The sequence below is a fragment of the Musa acuminata genome, chromosome BXJ2-2, assembly GCF_036884655.1.
Source record: "Musa acuminata AAA Group cultivar baxijiao chromosome BXJ2-2, Cavendish_Baxijiao_AAA, whole genome shotgun sequence".
Lineage (NCBI taxonomy): Eukaryota > Viridiplantae > Streptophyta > Magnoliopsida > Zingiberales > Musaceae > Musa > Musa acuminata.
Genome location: NC_088339.1, coordinates 34,360,968 through 34,381,133, shown reverse-complemented (window position 1 = coordinate 34,381,133; position 20,166 = coordinate 34,360,968). Strand labels below are relative to the sequence as shown.

The window sequence follows — 20,166 nt, the reverse complement described above, 5'->3', positions numbered from 1 at the left end:
GGGATACGGATCCGGTGAAATCCCCGGGTGCGACTACCCGCGCTTGCACCCAAAACGCCACCTTCTCCCTGGCGGGACCCACAGATTGTCTCAGTGAAGGGGTTGAACCGACCGGAACCGCCGGACCCGCTCACCCCCCGATTCACGATTCTTGAAGCAACACCTGAACTGCCCGCTCCCCCGTGTATCCGACGGTGCGGAGGTCACCCGCAGATAGCTTCTCTGCGGTAAAACTCGGGCGTTCCGATCCCCTCAACAGAAACTTCCTTCCGCAGTTAATAGTATTATTACACGGCAGAGAGAAGGAGAGAGAGACAGAGAGCGAGGTGAGACAAAGGGAGGTCGGAGATATTTTTCCATTCTGGGAAAGAGAAGAAAGGAGGAGGAGGAGGAGGAGGTGAAGTAGGGGGATGGAGGAGCGGGAGAGGCAAGTGCTCATGGCGAAGCTCGCAGAGCAGGCGGAGAGATACGGTGGTGTGCACCCCGGACCCTTGTCAAACCAGAGACAAACGTGATGTTTTTTTTCCTTTTTCTTTTTGAGATTTCCCCGTTGCTTTCTTGGATTTTGTTGAGTCGATTGATTCTCACTTCCGATTATTTTTCTTCTTCTATTTGCAAGAATGATTTGCAATCTTTCTTGCAATCCTGAAGCTCCAATGGTTGTTCCGGGTGTTCTTGGTGAATCATGGCGCCTCCTTGTGTTCTGATCGTTTAAGCTTCTTCGATGTTTCTTCTTCTTCTCCTTGTTCTTCATGGTTTCAGGAATTTTAGTTGGGTTTTCTTGGATAAAAGTTTCGGCTCCATTTGTGGGATTTTGTGGCAAATAAATATAGGGATTTGTGTTCATGGTTTTACCGTTGTGTGTCATCACATCTGCAACAGAGGCTTATGTTTGTGCCGGAGTAAGTCGGTCCAATTTCTCTAATAAATGCTTCGCACATGGAGAAGAAGACCGATTGATTGATCTTTCCTTCCTTGTCTGTTAGCAATTGGTAGAATTGCATTGAATTAGTAAGTAGAGTTAGCCTTTTCTTAATGCTTTATGAGAGAGACAAAAATGTTGTTTCAGTTCGGGGACGGTTCCTTTTGGAAGGATTATATGCGTTCATGTTGGTTTTGATCTGCTTCCTTGGCTATTAAATATTTGGATTTCTTCCAGTCTAAACCTTTTTTCTTGAGGAAAACATCTGAAACCCCTTCTAAAAGACAAAAATTTTCAGTTATGTACTAGTTTTAATCACCCAAAGACAAACCCATTCCTCACTGCCAGCCTGAGATGTCGGGTGCCAATGTGTTAACCAGTGAATCCTTTGTGTTTGTTGGTCCTCTGATGGACTAGAGAAAATTATATGTAAAAAACTTAAATTCTTTAATCATTGCCGCTTGCCATCTTGACAAGATTACAAGTTCTCCTGTGTTGTTCGACTAGGTAATTTGTCTTATCGCTTCTATCTTAGAAATGGTGGAGTCCTTGAAGAAGATTGCCAGAATGGACATTGAGCTGACGCCAGAGGAGAGGAACTTATTGTCGGTTGGCTACAAGAATGTGATTGGTGAAAGAAGAGCATCATGGAGGATCCTCTGTTCGCTTGAACAGAAAGAAGAGGTGAAGGGGAGTGAGCAAAATGCGAGGAGGATAAGGGAGTATAAGAAGAAAGTTGAAAACGAACTGTCGAGGATCTGTAATGACATTTTGTCTGTCATTGCCATCCACATCCTTCCGTCTTCTTCTGCTGGTGAATCGATCGTTTTCTTCTACAAGATGTAAGTGGTTTTACTTTTTTTTCTTTATTATTCCCTTCTTCATTGCATTTTGCAGTGAATTTGGTGAAAAAATAAATGAATTCGATGGTTTCTTTCCATGTGCTTTCTAATTCCATAAACATCAGAACCTTTTTGGCAACTTTAGTTTGGTAGTTGTGCAGATGCATATTATTTTGTTGTTAATTTTCCTTTGTTGGGTCAATGCTAGGAAAGGAGATTATTACAGGTATTTGGCAGAATTTAAGACTGGAAATGAAAGAAGGGATGCTGCGGATCAGTCGCTTAAATCTTATCAGGTTTATTCAACTCTCTGTCTATTGTTTTTTCTTCTCCTTCACCAGCCACTGCTTGCTATAGGCTTTTTGTGGAGTTCTGAATGATGATCGGGAAAGCTAATATTCTGCCAATACAGGCTGCTACAAGTACTGCTATGACTGATCTTCCACCCGGTCACCCGATTAGGCTTGGCCTCGCACTAAATTTCTCTGTCTTTTACTATGAGATAATGAATTCATCTGAAAGGTCAGTGCAGACTTTTGTCATTCAGTTTCATTTTCATGTTCTCCTGTTTCCTAGTGCAAATTTTATTAAGATGTTATATCAAGTCATGCCATGGTTTCTAAAGATTATATAAACTGTATGCATTGCTGTTTCACAGGGCATGCCATCTGGCTAAACAGGCGTTTGATGAGGCTATTCCAGAGATCAATTCCCTCAGAGAAGACTTTTACAAGGATAGTACACTTATTCTGCAGCTTCTTAAGGATAATCTGACATTGTGGACATCAGATCTGCCAGAAGGAGGTAAATGAGTTTGGAATCTACCTTATTTTGAAGTTTCTAGTACACACTTGCGCAATCGATTTGCTCGTCCTGACTAGAAAATGTGATTATTTGCCCTTTTCCTCCACCAAGTGGTTATGTCGTTTGTTTTTCCTTGCATTTTAATTCAGTGTTTGAGTGCTTGATTATCATTGGATTCATATTCATGATGTTGATCCTTTTAATAACAGTTATTGGAACCATATGTAATAATAGTTTCATTCTCAATGTTTGGAATTCAAGGCAAAACGAGTCTATTATTCATATCTCTTGTGGGTTAGGTTGTAGAAATTCACTTTTTGTTGTCTTCATGTTAGTTAATTGGTGGCTGTTTTGTTAGGAGAATTATCCGGTCGAGCTGTCTGTAGGTTTAACATCAATTGTTTCCTTCATAGGACTGGTTAATAACAACCATACATACCATGAAACAAGAAATATTGAAGAAGAGTGTATTGCAGGAAAAGTCATTATGCCATGTTTATCGAACCATTCTTATCATTTATGGGTGATGGATGTTAGGTTTAGAATTTGTTACCCATAAATTTTTCTGTTGAATGTGCCATCTTTATTGTTACTTAATGGTCTTTGAGTGACCAATATGTTTGTTTTGTATATCCTGGCAGTTAAATCAGTCTTATATTCCTCCTTTGTATCTTTCAAACAACTCGACTTTGTGTGTTTAACACCATATCTAATATGGGAACGTTTACCGTTATTGCAGGTGAACGATCCAGAGACACCAGTACGAATATGGAAGTAAGGAATTTCCATATACATTGAATCTATGTTCTGATTATTGTTCTCTCGTACTTGATAACAATCCTTACTTTAGATTCCATTGTTTGGTGAAATTAATTCAAGTAATAGACAGTCAAGTGCATACACAAGTATATGTTTCCATAAATTGACATGCACATCTAGCTTCTTCAAATTGTAAGATTGCGTCTTGTCTTTCTTGTGACATAACTATACATGTTAAGCTTATTATATGTTCTCCTGCTTTTCCCTTGGATCAGCATGTTATGACAAAAACATCTTCTCATAGATGTATATACCTATGCCAAAAAAATGGAACTATGCACTTCTCATTTTTCCCAAGGATTTGTTTCTTTATCCTCGTCTCGCACTTGTGAATAATTTCTTTTAGGAGATTACCATTTGCAATCTTTTTTTATTATTTACAACCCTACAATAAGAACTTTGAATATTTCTAGATTATCCTTTTATAAATAGACATATATGTCATCAATTTATGATTTAATTTCAATAAAATCTTTTCACTCCTTAAACTCCTTTTCTTCCCCTGTTTTTCCTTCTCCTCTTGATCGTCGGAGGTGACATAAAATGACGAAAAAAAGATTGATGATGAAATGAGACAAACTGAAGTTCAAAGAGGAGGAGGTGAGAAATAATTTTTAACGTTCGTTAAAATGATTTAATATTTTTAAAGTTATTTGTATTCTTTAATAGCTCAAAAGACATCATCTTCTATGTCAGTTGCATTAACCCAGAAGATGCCATGTTCTGGACCTTTGCAACCTTCCCAGTAGGGTGCGCAGACAGTGGGGAGTGACGGTGGCAGCAGTGTGCGCAGGCGGAGGCTATGGGGAAGGAAAAGGAGAAAAAGAAGAGGGTAAAAGTTGGAACCAGATGGGTTATGAAGAGTAAAATATTATTTTATTATCTTTTAAGGAGTTGTGAATATTAAGAGGGTTGTGAATAGTAAGAAGGGGGCTCTAGATAGCAACCTCCTTTATTTTACCCTCGATTTCCTCCTATTACTAAATAATGGAGGTCACTTTCCTCCTAGTAACATCTATGAAGGTTGCAACTGTAAATTCACTCACCGTTCAAGCAACCAAATGTTAATACTTGAAGTAATCCTATGCAGAACTTCAGATATCTTTATCTACTACAAGAAAAGCCACGACGACCAATTGTGACTGCTAGACCAACATAAAAGAACTGAAAATAGACTCCATGCAAAGTGCCCCACATTTGTTTCTGCAATGCAAGTTCTAAGCATATGACACATTTACCACACCAGCAAGTGATGTATTTTGCACTCTATTTCTTTTCATGGTATCCATAATACAGATGTTTAGGTACAATTTTCTTGGTATCCTGATGTGTTTTTGATGCTTTTGGCAGGAGTAGTTGGTCCGTCAAAGCTGATTGGTGCTCATGTGAGGCCTTAGCTGCTGCTAATGTCACTGTTTGGTGATTCCAGTTCTTCATGTTCTGGTTTCCATTTACTTTTGTCTTGGTTTGACGGGCATGCAAGGGTTCATCCAATGTATAAAATGTTTGGGTGTGGGATCGATAAGCTCTTTGGAAATTCAACTCATGTTTACGTACGAATGAGCTGTTAATCAATATGACTTTCCAGTCTTGCAGGATTGCTGTGTGGTGGCTCTCTCTCTCTCTCTCTCTCTCTCTCTCTCTCTCTCTCTCTCTTTCTTTGTTTGCTGCTTTTTGATGGTTTGCTAGGGAGAAGTTGTAAATGATTCTCCAGGTCATTCATTAGTCTCTGGTTTAGTTGCGTAAATCACAAAATATTGTGTTATAAGCTATGTTGTCTTTTGTCATGAATAGTCTGTGGAATCACCTGTTACAGTGTTTCTCATGCTCTCATCTGTATGCTTTCATCCTCAAATTTGATGGAGCCAACATTAATATGATACAAGACAAGCTAGCTTTAAGGCTTTCTCAAATCAGATGAGGCAACAATTATGTGTTTAAAGTAATGTACAAATATTAAATTAAACTCAAGTGGATCATAGAAAAGCTAACAATTATGACCCAGTTTTTTTGGCCAAAAAATCTTTTTAATCAGTATTTTGATTCGAAGAAGAAGGTAATGCTGATTATAGTTACATCTTTTTAGTATCCTTATTTATAGTTATGAAAGTAAAATATTTAATTTTATTTATCTTAATGTCATCGATTTTATCAATGAAAAATGATAAGTACAAAGATAATTTTAACATCTTAATTATTTTTTTTATTATACTCTAATTATAACTTCTTAATTGATTATTGTGGTGATAACGGACGATGACATCATTGTGTCGTAGGCGACACAGCCTGCTCTTAGCAACAGTAATGGTTGAACCCCGAGGTCCTCAAGACGTTTCCCACGTTGGTATACTCTGAGGTTAAGGGGTTGAAGGTGGAGAAATGGGCACTTGAGTATGCGGTGTGTCTCAGCGAGTTCAAGGACGATAAAGAGCTTCGCCTCCTCCCTCATTGTAGCCATGTCTTCCACTTGGACCGCATTGACACCAAGCTCGCCTCCCACCCCATCTATTGTGTTGACCTTGTTGAGCAAGTCACTAGTGACAACCTCGACCTGCTACCCATAGCCACCCTTGCTATAGATGCAATGAGTCTTTAGCCTGAAATCACTGTCTCGCCACAAGATCATGTCACCATTGTCGTGGACCCACAATGGTGGCGATGAAAGAGGAGGAGCGAAAGTAGGCAGTCATGAAATTAGCACGGATTAGAAGCTAGAGGCGGGTGGCCCAGTCATGATCTAAGTGGCGGGCGACGAAGCTCACATGGTCTCATTCAATCGGACATTCTGAGGTCTGGTCAGTGGAGGACATCGACCGATACACCATTCACTTGTTGCTCTCCCTCCTCTTCCTCATCTGACACTACTCTGCATTTGAGTCAATGGGGCAGTGAGGCATTTGCCTTGGTGTCACCCGAATCGCGAGAACTTCGTTATAGGTTGCTTGGATCACAACTGGGTCACCCGCCCCTTACTTCCAATCTGTGCCAATTACATGACTGCATCTTTCCGCTCCTCTTTCATCGCCATTGTTGTGGATCCACGACAATGGTGATATGATCCTGTGGCAGGGCAGCGGTTTCGAGTTGAAGACCCATCACGTTTTAGTAGTGATAGCTATAGGTAGTAAGTTGAGGTTGTTATTGGTGGATTGTTTAATGAGGTTGACACGACAGACGAAGTAAGTTATATGGGAGGAGAGCTAAGCATCAAAGCGGTTCAAGTGAAAGACGTGACTGTAACGAGGGAGGAGGCCCTCATCATCTTCGAACTCGTTGAGACACACCGCACCCTCGAATACCCCCTTTCTCACCTGAGTCCCTTAATCTCAAGAACCTTGGAGCTCAGTTTTGTTGTCGTTAAGAGAGAGCTGTGATTGTACCATTATCCGTTATCATCATAATAATCAACTTAAGATTCTAATATAAATTTTTTAAATCCAATAAGTGAGATATCTAAAAATTCTTTCGTTCACTTATCCATTAAGAGTGCTCTCTGCTACGTTATGCTATGCTGAGATAGCAATGTGCTTAGATAAGTTATAATTCTCGTTAGCAATGTGCTTGTGGAATCTGTCATGGAGGGAGAGCTTTGATGATACATCTTTGAAAGGTCTCATAGTCTGCTACCATTTACCAAGACATGGATCAACTCTGTCTTCTCCTTCGCATATATCTCTTCACATCACCTGTCGTAGGAGACAGAGGGAACATCAAGCGACAAGGAGATGCCAAAAGCCGAGTAAGGAGGCCGTCGGAGCGGGAGCGGGAGCGATCCAAGCTCGCGAGGGACACAGGAGTGGGTGATGGAAGGACGAAGGCCGGCGGCGGGGGCGGTAGTCTACCTTCGAGATCGTGTTCGTCGGTTGGTGGCGTCCGCTTCAATGTAGAGGTGCCGTCGAGGCGGAGCAGGATCCCCTGTTCACCGCCCGGGCCTGACCTAAAGGAAGCGTCACATGACATCATCACAGCGGGCATCTCGGTCAGATCACCTTTCTCTAGAACAAGGATTTAGATTACTTTACCTAAACGCTTTAACTTAGGAAAGACGGATCAAAAGAATTGCATTCCCCAACAAATCGAAACTCTTCATCTATAGGTTTCGATCGTCCTGCTCCGGATCGCCAACCCTCGGTTGAAAGCGTGGCCAGCACAGCGGATGAGGTCCATGTGAGTGGCTGCAAGCTTCCAGGGCTCTGCCGTTACCACCAGTCTCCTCCCCTCCGCTGTACTCGATTTTAGCCAAAGGTCATTCCTTTCGACAGGCAAAATTTACTCGCTCCATCTCTGCAGAATTTGGGATCATATAGGTTGGCGGAGGTCACTTGGTTGATGTCACACGAGTAGATGAAGCAGCATTTACTTTTTAGGACACGGGTTGCGTGACCTTTGCACGAGTTGACTCACTCATCTGCATCTTATTAAATTGTGACACGAGGAGCATTTATCTGGGGAAACTTCGGTCCACCCAAGATTTTGACCAATCCAACTTGCTATCACCATCCTCTCGCTGGTCCCACTTGGACTCGGTGGATTCTTCGTAGCATTTTCCAGCTGCAGATAGCCCAGAAGCTTGGTCTGACTCTAGCTTGGCAAGTCTTCCCTCTCTTATGTTGCCTTTCTTCTGCAATAATCGAAGCTCCACCTTCCCTGTGCACCGCACCCTTCGGCCAAGCTCGGTATATTGTTTCCAGTATCTTCTGTTTGAAATTCCCATAAACACTTCACTAAATTCTTTGTTGTTTCCTGGGGTCCCTCCCTACTTTGTTTTTCTGCAGCAGGACTCCCCAAGTCCACCTAAATTATTGGATGTTGTTGCTCTTCCCAGCAAAAGATCTCTGCTTTCTTCCAGGTAAATCTACTTACAGACCTCCTTTCGTGGTTATATGGATGGATTTTTCTTGAATAACATGGTGGGACATTGTTTATTTTGTTATAGAGTCTTTTTGTAAAACTTAAGTCCCTCTGTGCTTCTAAGGCAACGTCCGCCCTTTTTGTTCTACCCTTTTAGCAGCTAAAGTTTATGGAACAAACTCTTCTATGACAAGCATAATTTTTTACATCAAACCGACAATTTTTCCATTCGTCCTGAGAGGAAACATTGGGTACAGCATCTTAAATAATTCAACGTACTGGAGAAATTGTCCATCCATGATCTGAAAAGAGAAAAACGAAAAACTGAGAACATCTCGGCAGCAGTACCAATTGATTTACATTGTAATACTGCAGGACCATACTTATATAAACTTGCCATTGATTTCTGAAGATTTTAGACAAAAATCAAGTGTGTAGGGCGTGTTATGAGGATGAAATGTTAGAACAAATGTATTGCAATTGTGAAATTTCGGTGCATAATCGTGTGGTCCTTATGCTATTAGGCAGCTACCGAAGGATACCAGTCACATACAAGAAAGATGGTCATTATATGTCTTTTGGTTTTGTTCCTTCTAATTTTGCCTTAAACACGTCTCTATGTGGTTGTTTAGCTCACTTGATTCATAGTGATTTGACAGTTTTCGAATAATTCTGGATTCAGAGAACCAATATCTTGGATCTATCGAAGTAAGAAAATAGGGTCCTAACTGTATTGCGGCTAAAGAGGCAAACAAAATGGAAAATCATCAAGTACACAGGGTTCATATGGAAATCACTATTCAACTTCACCCTAGGTTCAAAGAAAAGGCATCTTTTTGAACAAAAATATCGACAGTTCAACAGCTACATGTAGGAACGAATTTCTCCAGATTGATTCATATTAGTGGCTTCATGCCAAAACTTTTTCGTATGATTTCAGTTTTGCTGATTTTTTAGATTTTTCTTTTCCAACAAAGTAAATAACTTCTCTGTGTTACTAGCATTTTATCGATAATCTTGAAGGTATGGAACTACAATGGCATGCAATTTTTGGCCATAGATGCCAATCTAAAGCAGTAAATGATTTGCATGGCTTTGTTGCAAAAAGAAAAGATGACTATACATAATCGTGTAAAATGGCGTTATAGCATAGAATCTGATTTTTGATAGTTAAATTCCAAAAGGCACTGTTGGAGGTCAGCAGAAACGTGGTGTAGGCATACTTATAATGCAGTTTGAATTGTTGGATGGATAAAATTTGGGTTTATCTGTTCAGATGATCTCTTTGATACTTGACAACTTTGACACAATGCTTCTTTTGTCAATTATGAGTGGTTTCAGTAGTAATAGCTGTTTCATTTGGACGTACAACTATTCCTTGTTTGATAATTGAGCACATCTCATGCTTCGTATATATTTCCTTCTGAAGTGTTTCCAGTGTCTGTCAAATCAAAATTAGGATGATTACTAACAAGATGAAGGTGATCTTTATGCTGATTTTGGCCTCTCTGTATTCTTGCATTCAATCTGTTCGTGAAGGTAACTTACTATTGTTTCCTTTCCAGTTCAGTTTGATGTGACAATTCCTGCATATGAATTTTCTTGTTGTTTGATTAGGATACAGTTTATTGTTCCAGTACTAGTACTTCTGGTTTCTTCTGCTCTTTTTCAAGATATTTGCCAGCTTTATCTATACATTTTGTTATTTTGTTGAAAAAAATGAGTACAAACTTGTACTTCTATTGATGTACTGATTGTTGGGACAATTTTGCCCAAGATATTAAGCTGGTGGAGAAGGGCCCAACATTGCATATCAGATCTAACATCCCCATTTTTGTGCAAGCTGGTCGAAGGTTTAACTGGCTTCACACATGGACTCGAGTGAAAACAACATCACGAGCCAAAAGTTAAACAGGTTTTGCACAAAGCATATGAGGATGAAACCCTGAGTAAAGTACTAAGGAAAATGGACATAGAAAAGAAGGCCAGGGTTCAAGCCCATGATTACCGTGAAAGCTGAGGTGAAAATGATAAGAATTTCTATTGGGTATTATACCACCATTCTTATGCTGCTTGGAGGGCTTTAAACCACTCGCAGTTTGTCAAATAGCTGAAAATCTTAGACTGTTGGAACACTCAGTTATGTTACATCTGTAGGATTAACTGTAACCAGAAAAATATTTAGTTTTTGATCTAGTTCTGCAGATATCATGCAGCAAATGTCTCACAATTTCTTAGTTGATCGGTATTCTAGGATCAGCTCATCCTCTGTTATATGGAGATCTTGTTTGCCATTTTTCCTGTATCGGTTTATACCAATCAGTATCTAGCATTCCAAGTATGAACCACGATGCATACTGTTCCTTTTCACGTGTTTTGTTCCTTCTTTTTTCTAACTATGGCTTAGGGTTATCCTAAAAATGCTTCTTGGTTTCTCTCCCAGTCAAGGACTCTCTTGTGGTTGACCCCTTGCAATTCTCATCCATTGCCTGCCGCTCATTGTTCACTGATGCTGGTCCAGATACTTCTTCCTTGTTGTTCTCCTTTAGACAAATTTACCATCGGCTTAGGAGATTTTCAATGCTCCTCGCCTCACGTCCTTTCTCTGAGAATGATAGTTTAACTCATTGGTTCTTATCCTCAAAAGCATTTTTTTTTGATAAAAAGTAAAATTAATTAAGAAGTAGATAGTCTACAATATGACCTATCCAGGTCATCATACAAAATGGATAGTAAGTCCACTTGACCGCAATTGTCTTCCCCTGGTAGCAGTCCAATTTACTGCCCTATAACATTCCCTGGTAGCAGCCCAATTGACTGCCCTATTACATTCCCAGAAGCAGTATAAACAAACAAAAGATTAGAATTTTGAAGTGTAGTAACAGATGTCAGCCATAAAATTCCTGATTTCCCATGGTGGAGTTTGATCATCAGGAGGTATTCTTTGATGATCATCGAGTCAGTTTCAAGGATGATAAACCTGTCCATTAGCTATAATATCTTTATGGAGGCACTACAGTAATGGATAATAAACTTGCAAATATTTGTATGCACATATCCAGAAGATAGCTTTGTTGGATATCTAGTAGTCTGATTGATAAATTCAGTTGGATATCTAGTGTCTGATTGCTTATGATTACTTATAATGGATGCAACATGCAACTGGTGGAAAAATTGTTTCAGGTAGACACTAGGAAATTATGCATTGTCAGTTCTTATGCTATTTTGTTGCTACTACTTTCGTGAAAACTGCATAACAATTATTAATATTCACCAGGAGAAGTGCTTTATAACATAAAGGTGCAGCTTCAAGATATTGATAACCGGCTTTCTGCTTGGGCCATGAATCAAGTTACTCCATGCATATGGAACAATGTGCAGTGTGACAGTGACAATAATGTCATTCGAGTGTAAGTTAAACTCATGATAATTCTGTGCTCTGCTTTTTTTCTTTCTTTTTTTTTTTTCCCACATGACGGCTCATCTGTTATGGACTGTACAATATCTTCTTTATTATGCTTCAAGTTCATAAAAGAGCTATATCATTGGTCACAGATATTACAAATTTTTACTTTGATATATTTGCAGGATGCTGCCTTCAATGGGATTCAAGGGAACCCTGTCGCCTATAGTTGGAGAACTTGTATATCTTGAAGTATTGTAAGTAAATAATTATGTGATGAATTCTGACATTTTATGTTATACCTTATTGGTAGTATATTAGTTTAAGATACAGCCATATGCACACCGAACTACTTGGATGGATTTTTTTTTTCCATATATACTCATCTGTCACTGTGTCCCTGTAGCATATCCTTATTTATTGTATTATGATATTATCAATCACCAGATTTCTCTCATTTGCTTTCCATTGAAACAATTTGCTTTTGTTTTGATGTCTTTCCTCTGGAAGTAACTTATGATATTGCACTATCCATGCAGGGAGCTCTCGGGTAACAATATAACAGGTAATATTCCTGGAGAGCTAGGAAACCTATCAAGGTTGACGAGCCTGAAATTACAGAATAATCAGTTTACTGGAGAGATACCAGCATCCCTTGGCAGGCTTCCTAAACTAAAATTTATGTATGCAGGAACACCTGTTTGATATATCTATTCAAGATATAGTGCTACTTTCTCCTCATCTAAAGTGTATGTTGCTCTTTGCTTACATGTATGCAGGGATTTAAGTGAAAATAATTTAAATGGAAAAATTCCTGATTCCTTGTCATCCCTTGGAAGCTTGACTGACATGTAAGTGCAAGTGCTGTTTCCAGTGATAGAAAATATGGGTTGTATTTTTCATATATTAAGCTGAAATGTGTTTAAGGCTTTAAGCCTTAACTAAGTTTCAATACTGTGTATATAAGCTATATGTGCAACATCCTACTTCTGTATATCTTCTTTTGCAATACCAGATTGGTTCATTTACTCTGTGTTGGCAGTAATCTTGCTTACAACAAACTCACTGGTGGTGTACCCAAGCAGCTATATCAAGTGACCAAATTCAAGTAGGCAGAACTTCACCTTATTTAAGATTGTGAATCACATTTTGTGATTCTGGAATATTGAAAATGTTCTTTATTCTTGAATAAGGGCGAAACATGATTCATATTTGTTCTCAGTGTTTGGCAGTTAATCCATTTTCAGTGCTTAATCAGTTTTACAGGTAATAATCTTAGTTGCGGTGCACACTTCTTGAATCAATGTGAATCCGACTTACTTAATCAAGGTATAGCACATTGAATGTCAGTTTTTTAATATATATTTTTATTATCTTTAGTGTGTCATTCATAACATTTCTTTGTTTTGCTTCTTCAGAGCATTCCTTATTTTTTGCATCATAATCTTGACAGGAGGATCTCATAATTCAAAGAGAACATTGTTGCTCGGAGGTATTGGAGGAGGCATAGGGCTCGTATTTGTGACTGTTATATTTCTTCTTTGGAGAAGCAGGAAGAAGGATTATCTACATGATTTGTTTGTTGATGTTGCAGGTTTTTTCTCTTTAAATGAATTTTTTAAGTTCACCATTTAATCAATTTGGATCTGTTTTCATATCTGTTCTATCCACTGGATTTCATCTTTAGCTTGCTAATCATTGAGGTTCCTCATGAACCTCCATTTTGCTTTCTTTTTGCATTGCAAGGCATCACAAGAGTGGTTTAGGAGAATAATTAGCTTACCAAATTGGTACTTCATCTGTTGGTCAATCATATATGAGACATCGTTGTATGGTTTGAGTTATAAATCTAACTAGAAATCTCAAGACAGTTCTACATAAATATTGCATATTCCATTGGTTGCTTGGTGCTAAATCTCCATATCTGATGACTGACATTGATATCTAATTATATAGGTGAAGCAGACCACAAAATCGAATTTGGACAATTGAAGAGGTTTTCATGGAGGGAATTACAAATTGCAACTGGTGACTTCAACGAGAAAAATGTTCTTGGACAGGGTGGTTTTGGCAAGGTATTCGTAGGAGTACTTTCAGACGATTCCAAAGTAGCCATAAAACGGCTAACTGATCATGGAAATCGTGCTGGGGAAGATGCTTTTTTACGTGAAGTTGACCTAATAAGTGTTGCTGTTCACAAAAATCTTTTGCGGTTGATTGGTTTCTGTACGACACCTACAGAACGACTTCTTGTTTATCCTTATATGCAAAATTTGAGCGTTGCCTATCGGTTACGAGGTACCACTCCCTCAATCACTTGATTTCTGAATACTTTTAACTAGTGAGGACTTGAAAGTTGATGATCTACATCTATAGCTTAACAATGAATCTTACAAGTCACCATATATACCAATGAGTACTTTGCACCCCATTTTATGCTAAATCATTCTATATAACATTCAATGCCAATTCATTCTAGAAATTTTACCTTTTTTGCTTCAATTTAAATTGCGTTCCTGATGTGAGATGTTCAGAATGTTATATTGATGATGTAACTTATTCTCTCATTACTCTTTCTAAAATACCGTATTATGGCTTGAACTAGTGCAGAACTTAAACCTGGTGAGCCAGTGTTAGATTGGCCAAGAAGGAAACAAGTGGCTATGGGCACAGCACATGGACTGGAATACCTTCATGAACATTGCAATCCCAAGATTATACACCGTGATGTAAAAGCTGCAAATATCTTGCTTGATGAGAACTTTGAAGCGGTTGTCGGTGACTTTGGCTTGGCCAAGTTGGTGGATGTGAGGAAGACTTCGGTGACAACTCGAGTTCGGGGGACGATGGGCCACATAGCACCCGAGTATCTTTCCACTGGAAAGTCCTCAAACAAAACAGATGTTTTTGGTTACGGAATCATGCTCCTTGAGCTTGTCACAGGGCAGCGTGCTATAGATATTTCGCTATTGGATGGAGATGTGTTATTACTTGACAAAGTAAGATTAGTTTGCTAAGAACTTTTTCTTTCGCTTTACAAGTAGTATTACATGATTTATGCGATGGTTCAGCATGATGTTTTTTGTTCTTTTTGTGGTACATTATTCAGATAATATTACTTCATTAGGTATTGATTGTCACCAATGAATCAAATCCGTCGTGTCAGTTTCACTACATAATTACTTGTTTGTTTAATTCTTTTTTTTTCTGTTGCTACAGTTCAACAACTGTTCAACTGATTTTGTGTGTTCTTTCTTGTAAAGGTGAAAAAGCTTTGGCGGGAAAATCAACTCGAACTCATTATTGACCCCAACCTAGACAGGAATTACGACATTCTGGAAGTCGAAAAGTTGTTCCAAATTGCTCTTCTATGCACACAAGCATCACCGGAAGACCGTCCGATCATGTCAGATGTAATCCGGATGCTAGAAGGTGAAGGCTTGACGGAGCGGTGGGAGCAGTTGCAACAAGTTGAGGTGACTCAAAAGCAGGACTACCAGAGGATACAAAAGAGATTGAATTGGGACGACGACACATCGTATAACCAGGAAGCTATCGAATTGTCTGGTGCAAGATGATGTGTGGAGACCTGTAACTACTAGGGTTTCCGCCATCTCCGGTGCAACTCCATGCGGGGTAGACCTTCAATTTGAACTGACAAAGGTAACACCACTAACTTTAAACCTTGGATTTAACATTTGCATATAATATGGGGCTTTTCCTTCAGTTGTTACATTTTGTTGCATTTTCTATTACAAAGGGAAAATATGGAGTCATTCAAGTGATTGACTTCTGTTGCTTACTCCAAGAAAGTTTTAAGTTCTTTGGCAAGAGAAGTCGCATAGCAAAACACAGCTTAACCAGGAAAAGCAACACATGATGACATAGAATTATATTAGCATCTCCAAGTCCCCCATTACCTCCACAGTTCTTGGGATGTAATCAATACTTGTCTCACGGCAGATTAAGCTGTACTAACTGGATCATAATATTAAGAAACATGTTGAATACTTTTGTGTACACAAAGATTTATTGAAGTTGCCACAACAGATGCAGAAGAACAGATGTTCTATCTAAATTTTGTTGGTTAGCTAAGCACACCACATGCTTTTGAATCAACTGTGACAACATGGCACAAGAAAGCTACAGACCTGATGTTATTACCTCAAGTTGTATCTAATATGAAATGATCCTGAGTTCCTTTACAAACCCGGTGCTCGTAGCAGAGAAGCACTCCAGTTAAGCCAGCTTTGGGAAAGATATCTGCTACATCATCATAATGAGCCAAGTCCTCCACTGGGCTCGAGTGCAAGGATTATAATGAAGAAGAAAAGGAAAACAAACAAGCCAAAAACATCAATTTGTTGTGATGCGAAGCCAGGGTCACAATATAACATTGTTCAACTAAAACTGGATTGCATGTCTTCTTAGGGGCAAATCCTGACGCACGATAATTAAAATAAGAACAACATGGCCTGATCCTAAAACACTCCTGTTGAAACCAAAGAATGAAAAGGAAGGTTATAAAAGATGCAGTATCTGGAAAGAGAAACAACATTAGGCATTGTAGACACCTCATAAGCTAGCAAGCTGAGGGATTAGCTTGACACGAACATCCACCACTTGTACAGACCAAAGCTGTAGATCAGGGTGATCATTGCCACCCTTAGAGGGTATAACTTAAATCTGCATGAGGTAAAACAATAGTTATGATTTAATTAACCAGTTAAAAAGATAAGCTTCATGCATGAACAAATATTAACGCATGGTTCACAAAATTAATGTGCCCATGATGGACTGACTTCACGAGGGAAGAAACAACTTTACAGACGATGCAGTAAAGTTGTACGAGCATTAAAAATCAAGAAACTACAAGAAGTTATGTAGGCAGAAGCATCTAATTAACTGAAACCAAGAAATTGACATGGGAAATAAAGCCATAACCATCTGGCAAAGTAGACTGAATAAATATGGCAGATCTCAACCTTTCTCGGCTTCTCCTTCATATAAAAACCAATACTCAAAACACTTTTTTTATTATGGAGTCTCCTGAGCATAGACATCACCAGTCAATCTTTCTAAATATATCAAGCAGTGGCCTAGAACAACATAATTCAATCACTATATTTAAGCAAATTAACAATCATATGCTACGATGTCTTAAAAGGAATAGGAAAGACATTCAATATATTTGTTTGTGAAACCAGATACCAGATTCCTAAAACATAGATCATTCTATTGGAGTTGGTGCATTGATGACCAATATCTCACCCTTGTATTTCCAGAAGTTGACAAACACACAAAGGATCTTGAAAAGTTCAGTGAGTGAATCTTCTAATGCAGAAACAAAAGACCAACAAGCCTTCAAGTCACACCGGCGTAGATCAGCAAATTAGCAGACACCAAAAATATTTTGCTGTTCAAAATGATTGACTTCTCAGTCAATGCACTCTCTAGTACACTAAATGTGCATCATGGGTCATCAGCAACTTTTCCCCGCATTTCTAAAAATCTATTTTAGGTTCATTGGATTTTTCTAATTCCTTTTACTTGCAGTGACTTGTGAATTGAAATTTTAAAGGAAGATACTCAACTTGCTCTGAAGCTTACTTCAACTTGTCCATTTATGCACTTCCTTCTAGTATTCCTGGACTTATTGAGTGCACAAATATTCTCTACTAGATACAGTGATTTAAAAAGGCGCTCGGGCGAGGCGAGGCGAGGCCCGAGCGCCTCGCTAATCTCTCAGGTGGCGCGCTTCAAACAGGCGTCGCCTGGGCGCTCGTCCGAGCCCAGGCGTTGGGTGCTTCGGGCGAGCGCCTGGGTTAACCAAGGCGACCGAACCAGGATTTTAGGTCTGGTTCGATCCTGGTTCGGTCTCTGATGGTTAGTTGGTTCAATCGAACCAACTAAAATCAATATAAGTGAGAACTCAACCCTAACCCTCGCCGCTGTCGCTGCCACTCCCGATCTCGATCTCGCTGCTCGTCGCTGTCGCTGCTGGCAAAGGCTACCTCTGTCGCCGCTCGCGCCTCCCGTTGCTCGCCGCTCCTGCTCCCGCTGCCGCTGTCGCTGCTCACAAACGTTGCCTCTGTCGCCGCTCACGCCTCCTGTTGCTCGCCGCTCCTGCTCCCGCTCCCGCTGTCGTTGCTCGCAAACGCTGCCGCTGTCACCGCTCGCGCCTCCCGCTGCCGCTCCTACTCCTGCTGCCGCTACTCGCCGTTGTCGCTGCTCGCAAACGCTGCCGCTGTCACCGCTCGCGCCTCCCGCTGCTCGCCGTTGCCTCCTTACACTCCGCTGCCGCTACCGCTTCCTCTTTTCTCAGTCAGCAGGCTCAGCACCCCCTTACACTTCCTTCTTCTCCTTCTGTTAACAGTATACAGTATACTGTATACTGTTAATATTGTTAGGTTTATTTGAAATTATTAATTTTCAATACTGTTAATAGATTTTCTTAATTTAATAGCATATTTTAATTTAAAATTTTAAATAATTATATTTATTAATTATATTATATATTTTTATATTTTAGCGTCTCGTTTCGTTCGGGCGAGCGCCTAGCGCCTCGGATGTTTTTGGGCCTTGGCGCCTTTTAGCGCCTAGCGCCTTTTAGCGCTTTTTAAATCACTGACTAAATATCGTTTGAACGATCACATATCATGTCTTTTTCTATATATTGTCAATCTTATTAGGATATCTTACTAATTTAGTCTTCCTGATCCGTCATTTCCTACTGCTCAGAAAAAGGCCGAAGGAAACAACACCTAGCATGTAAACATATGTGCATAGTCATGGAAGCGTTTCATACTTCCACTATGGAAACAACTTTTCAAAACACAAGTGATCACAATATTATGTAGCGTGAACTTGTATCAGTACAAGTGCTCTAGCAAACCAAGTGAGTCTAAAGTGAACTAATTATGTTACATGACATTCACATAATTGTTATGTTAGCGTACTGGCAGACATTAGCAAAAACGTCTTTCTCATTCATTTTTCCTTTTTATCGAATGACTTCTATCTCCTGCAGAAAGTAAACCATTTTGAGTGAAAGAAAACACAAACTAGTCAAAACAACATGTGGAAATGATGCCTTCATTATTTACCCTTTGCAGAAAAAAAAAACTTGTGGATAATATCCTATAAGAAATGTATGATATATTTCCAGTAAATCTTGAATTTTTCATTAACTACTTCCTCAAAAAATTCCCATGGAGAACATGGAAAAATATAAAAATTAGTAAGCCATCATCCTAGGCCAATCTAAGATTTCTACACACCACAAGAACCTTGATGATTGTTTGACTTCTGCACAAGTGGCTAGCTTACAGGTAATTGTTTGACTGACCAATGACAAAAAAGGAATTGCTTATCCAAATCAATTAAAACGTCAAGACAGCAGCTTAGCCTTGGACATCTTAATATTTGAAGGACTGCTCAGATCTGCATGTTAAACACCCAAACGCACCAAATGAATTCTGAAGCTCTTAATTCTCAAGTCATAACATCTAAATGTATATTTCCAGTCATTCTGTACCGAACCATATAGACGATTGGCAAAGATTAGTTACATTCGTGGAACATGTATGATCTTGCACATGCGCCACATCATTCTGGTTGCTCATTTGTTCCACTAATTATTTTGTGAATTCATCCCCTTCTTTGTCCCCCCTTTCTTTTTCTGTTGTTCTCAGCACATCACTACATCTTCAACAGTATCCCATCAGCACTACTTCAAACTTAGTTCGACGCTGTGCGACAATCCCTATGTACCACATCAAGCAACCACAAGCTTCTTCTCTGACGAGAAGCATTCAATTTTTCACTCGAAAAGGAGCGCGGACTATTAGATCGAGGACTATGGATTTCACACTAGTGCTAGTTAGATTTCGAAGTTTATGGTCAGACAATTGAGGTGAATTTGACTCCAAGCTGATATCTTGAGACAAATCAGATCTCCAAGCCTAATCCCCAGTCCGACAATGGCCAAAACGAAAGATCTTGAGCTAAGAAGGGGAAGAAAAGATTAATCAAACCAAGTTCGAATCACGACGAACCCTTAAAAGAGATTCAAAGAGGGAGAGAGACCGAGAGCGGACCTCCAGCTGCCGGGAGCCCGATCGGTGGCCGGGGTTCTCCGAGCGGGCATGGGCGTGAACCACTGCGAGAAGTCCCGGTCGAAGTACTCCCAGTCGGGCAAGAGAATCCCGGCGATCCCCAGGATCCCGAAGGCGTAGGTGGTCAGCATCTTCTTGAGGGAGAAGGTCCAGATCCCGACGACGGCCATCAGCGCGGCAAGCGCCACCAGGCTCTTCTGCAGCGCCTCCTCCCGCCCCATCTCCGCCCCCTCCACCTTGCCCTTTTTCTTCTCCCAACCCCGACCAACCTATAAGAAGCAGTATAAGAAGAAGAGGAGGAGGAAGAGGAGGCGAGTGAGGTATGGCGAGGAGAGGAGAGAGAGCACGAAGGGCGTGAGGAGGGGGTTTGGGTGCCCATTGTGGGTGGCTGGGAGGTGTGTGCGGAAA

The 20,166-nt window shown here is 39.9% G+C and overlaps 3 protein-coding genes and 1 long non-coding RNA gene across 14 annotated transcripts; 2 read left to right on the top strand and 2 right to left on the bottom strand.

Moving 5' to 3' along the window:
• The first annotated feature begins 197 nt into the window (after window positions 1-197).
• On the top strand, window positions 198-4,982 carry LOC135606273 (14-3-3 protein 7-like). 2 transcript variants are annotated; one of them, XR_010484742.1, is made up of 8 exons: window positions 198-474; window positions 1,458-1,764; window positions 1,973-2,060; window positions 2,177-2,286; window positions 2,423-2,568; window positions 3,308-3,342; window positions 4,084-4,219; window positions 4,738-4,982. XR_010484742.1 is itself a non-coding variant. In XM_065097270.1 (7 exons), the coding sequence occupies exons 1-7, from the start codon at window positions 411-413 to the stop codon at window positions 4,741-4,743; spliced, it is 756 nt and encodes a 251-aa protein (XP_064953342.1). In that variant the 5' UTR covers window positions 203-410; the 3' UTR covers window positions 4,744-4,982. The 2 variants fall into 2 exon arrangements, 1 of the variants encoding a protein (XP_064953342.1); XM_065097270.1 differs by lacking the exon at window positions 4,084-4,219 and having other exon boundaries at window positions 203-474.
• Window positions 4,983-6,983: 2,001 nt separating this feature from the next.
• LOC135606272 (uncharacterized) lies at window positions 6,984-7,548 on the bottom strand. Its single transcript, XR_010484741.1, has 2 exons — window positions 7,410-7,548; window positions 6,984-7,319 (listed from the first exon to the last, which is right to left on the bottom strand). It is a non-coding gene; the product is annotated as an uncharacterized LOC135606272 (long non-coding RNA).
• A 382-nt stretch (window positions 7,549-7,930) lies between these two features.
• Window positions 7,931-15,651, top strand: LOC135585977 (LRR receptor kinase SERK2-like). 10 transcript variants are annotated; one of them, XR_010484740.1, is made up of 14 exons: window positions 7,933-8,063; window positions 8,163-8,236; window positions 9,668-9,777; window positions 11,516-11,648; window positions 11,827-11,898; window positions 12,181-12,324; window positions 12,421-12,492; window positions 12,657-12,749; window positions 12,900-12,970; window positions 13,095-13,235; window positions 13,598-13,939; window positions 14,252-14,640; window positions 14,905-15,304; window positions 15,402-15,651. XR_010484740.1 is itself a non-coding variant. In XM_065097265.1 (13 exons), exons 1-13 carry the CDS (start codon window positions 7,995-7,997, stop codon window positions 15,217-15,219), a joined length of 1,992 nt encoding a protein of 663 aa, XP_064953337.1. In that variant the 5' UTR covers window positions 7,931-7,994; the 3' UTR covers window positions 15,220-15,367. The 10 variants fall into 10 exon arrangements, 9 of the variants coding, with proteins under 9 accessions (XP_064953337.1, XP_064953333.1, XP_064953331.1 ...); XM_065097265.1 differs by lacking the exon at window positions 15,402-15,651 and having other exon boundaries at window positions 7,931-8,063; window positions 8,166-8,236; window positions 9,698-9,777; window positions 14,905-15,367; XM_065097261.1 differs by lacking the exon at window positions 15,402-15,651 and having other exon boundaries at window positions 7,931-8,063; window positions 8,166-8,236; window positions 9,677-9,777; window positions 14,905-15,367.
• Window positions 15,652-15,975: 324 nt separating this feature from the next.
• On the bottom strand, window positions 15,976-20,115 carry LOC135606271 (signal peptidase complex-like protein DTM1). Its single transcript, XM_065097269.1, has 3 exons — window positions 19,741-20,115; window positions 16,216-16,327; window positions 15,976-16,133 (listed from the first exon to the last, which is right to left on the bottom strand). Exons 1-2 carry the CDS (start codon window positions 19,977-19,979, stop codon window positions 16,240-16,242), a joined length of 327 nt encoding a protein of 108 aa, XP_064953341.1. The 5' UTR covers window positions 19,980-20,115; the 3' UTR covers window positions 15,976-16,133; window positions 16,216-16,239.
• Window positions 20,116-20,166: the final 51 nt, after the last annotated feature.

Coding starts and splice junctions, on each gene's coding strand:
- LOC135585977 (XM_065097258.1), top strand. CDS start 7,995: ATGTTGCCTTTCTTCTGCAATAATCGAAGCTCCACCTTCCCTGTGCAC. Junction 8,237..9,667: donor AGATCTCTGCTTTCTTCCAG/GTAAATCTACTT, acceptor TTCCTTCTGAAG/TGTTTCCAGTGTCTGTCAAA. Junction 11,899..12,180: donor CTTGTATATCTTGAAGTATT/GTAAGTAAATAA, acceptor CTATCCATGCAG/GGAGCTCTCGGGTAACAATA.
- LOC135606273 (XM_065097270.1), top strand. CDS start 411: ATGGAGGAGCGGGAGAGGCAAGTGCTCATGGCGAAGCTCGCAGAGCAG. Junction 1,765..1,972: donor ATCGTTTTCTTCTACAAGAT/GTAAGTGGTTTT, acceptor GGTCAATGCTAG/GAAAGGAGATTATTACAGGT. Junction 2,569..3,307: donor ATCAGATCTGCCAGAAGGAG/GTAAATGAGTTT, acceptor CCGTTATTGCAG/GTGAACGATCCAGAGACACC.
- LOC135606271 (XM_065097269.1), bottom strand. CDS start 19,979: ATGGGGCGGGAGGAGGCGCTGCAGAAGAGCCTGGTGGCGCTTGCCGCG. Junction 16,328..19,740: donor CGGGCTCCCGGCAGCTGGAG/GTCCGCTCTCGG, acceptor TACCTCATGCAG/ATTTAAGTTATACCCTCTAA.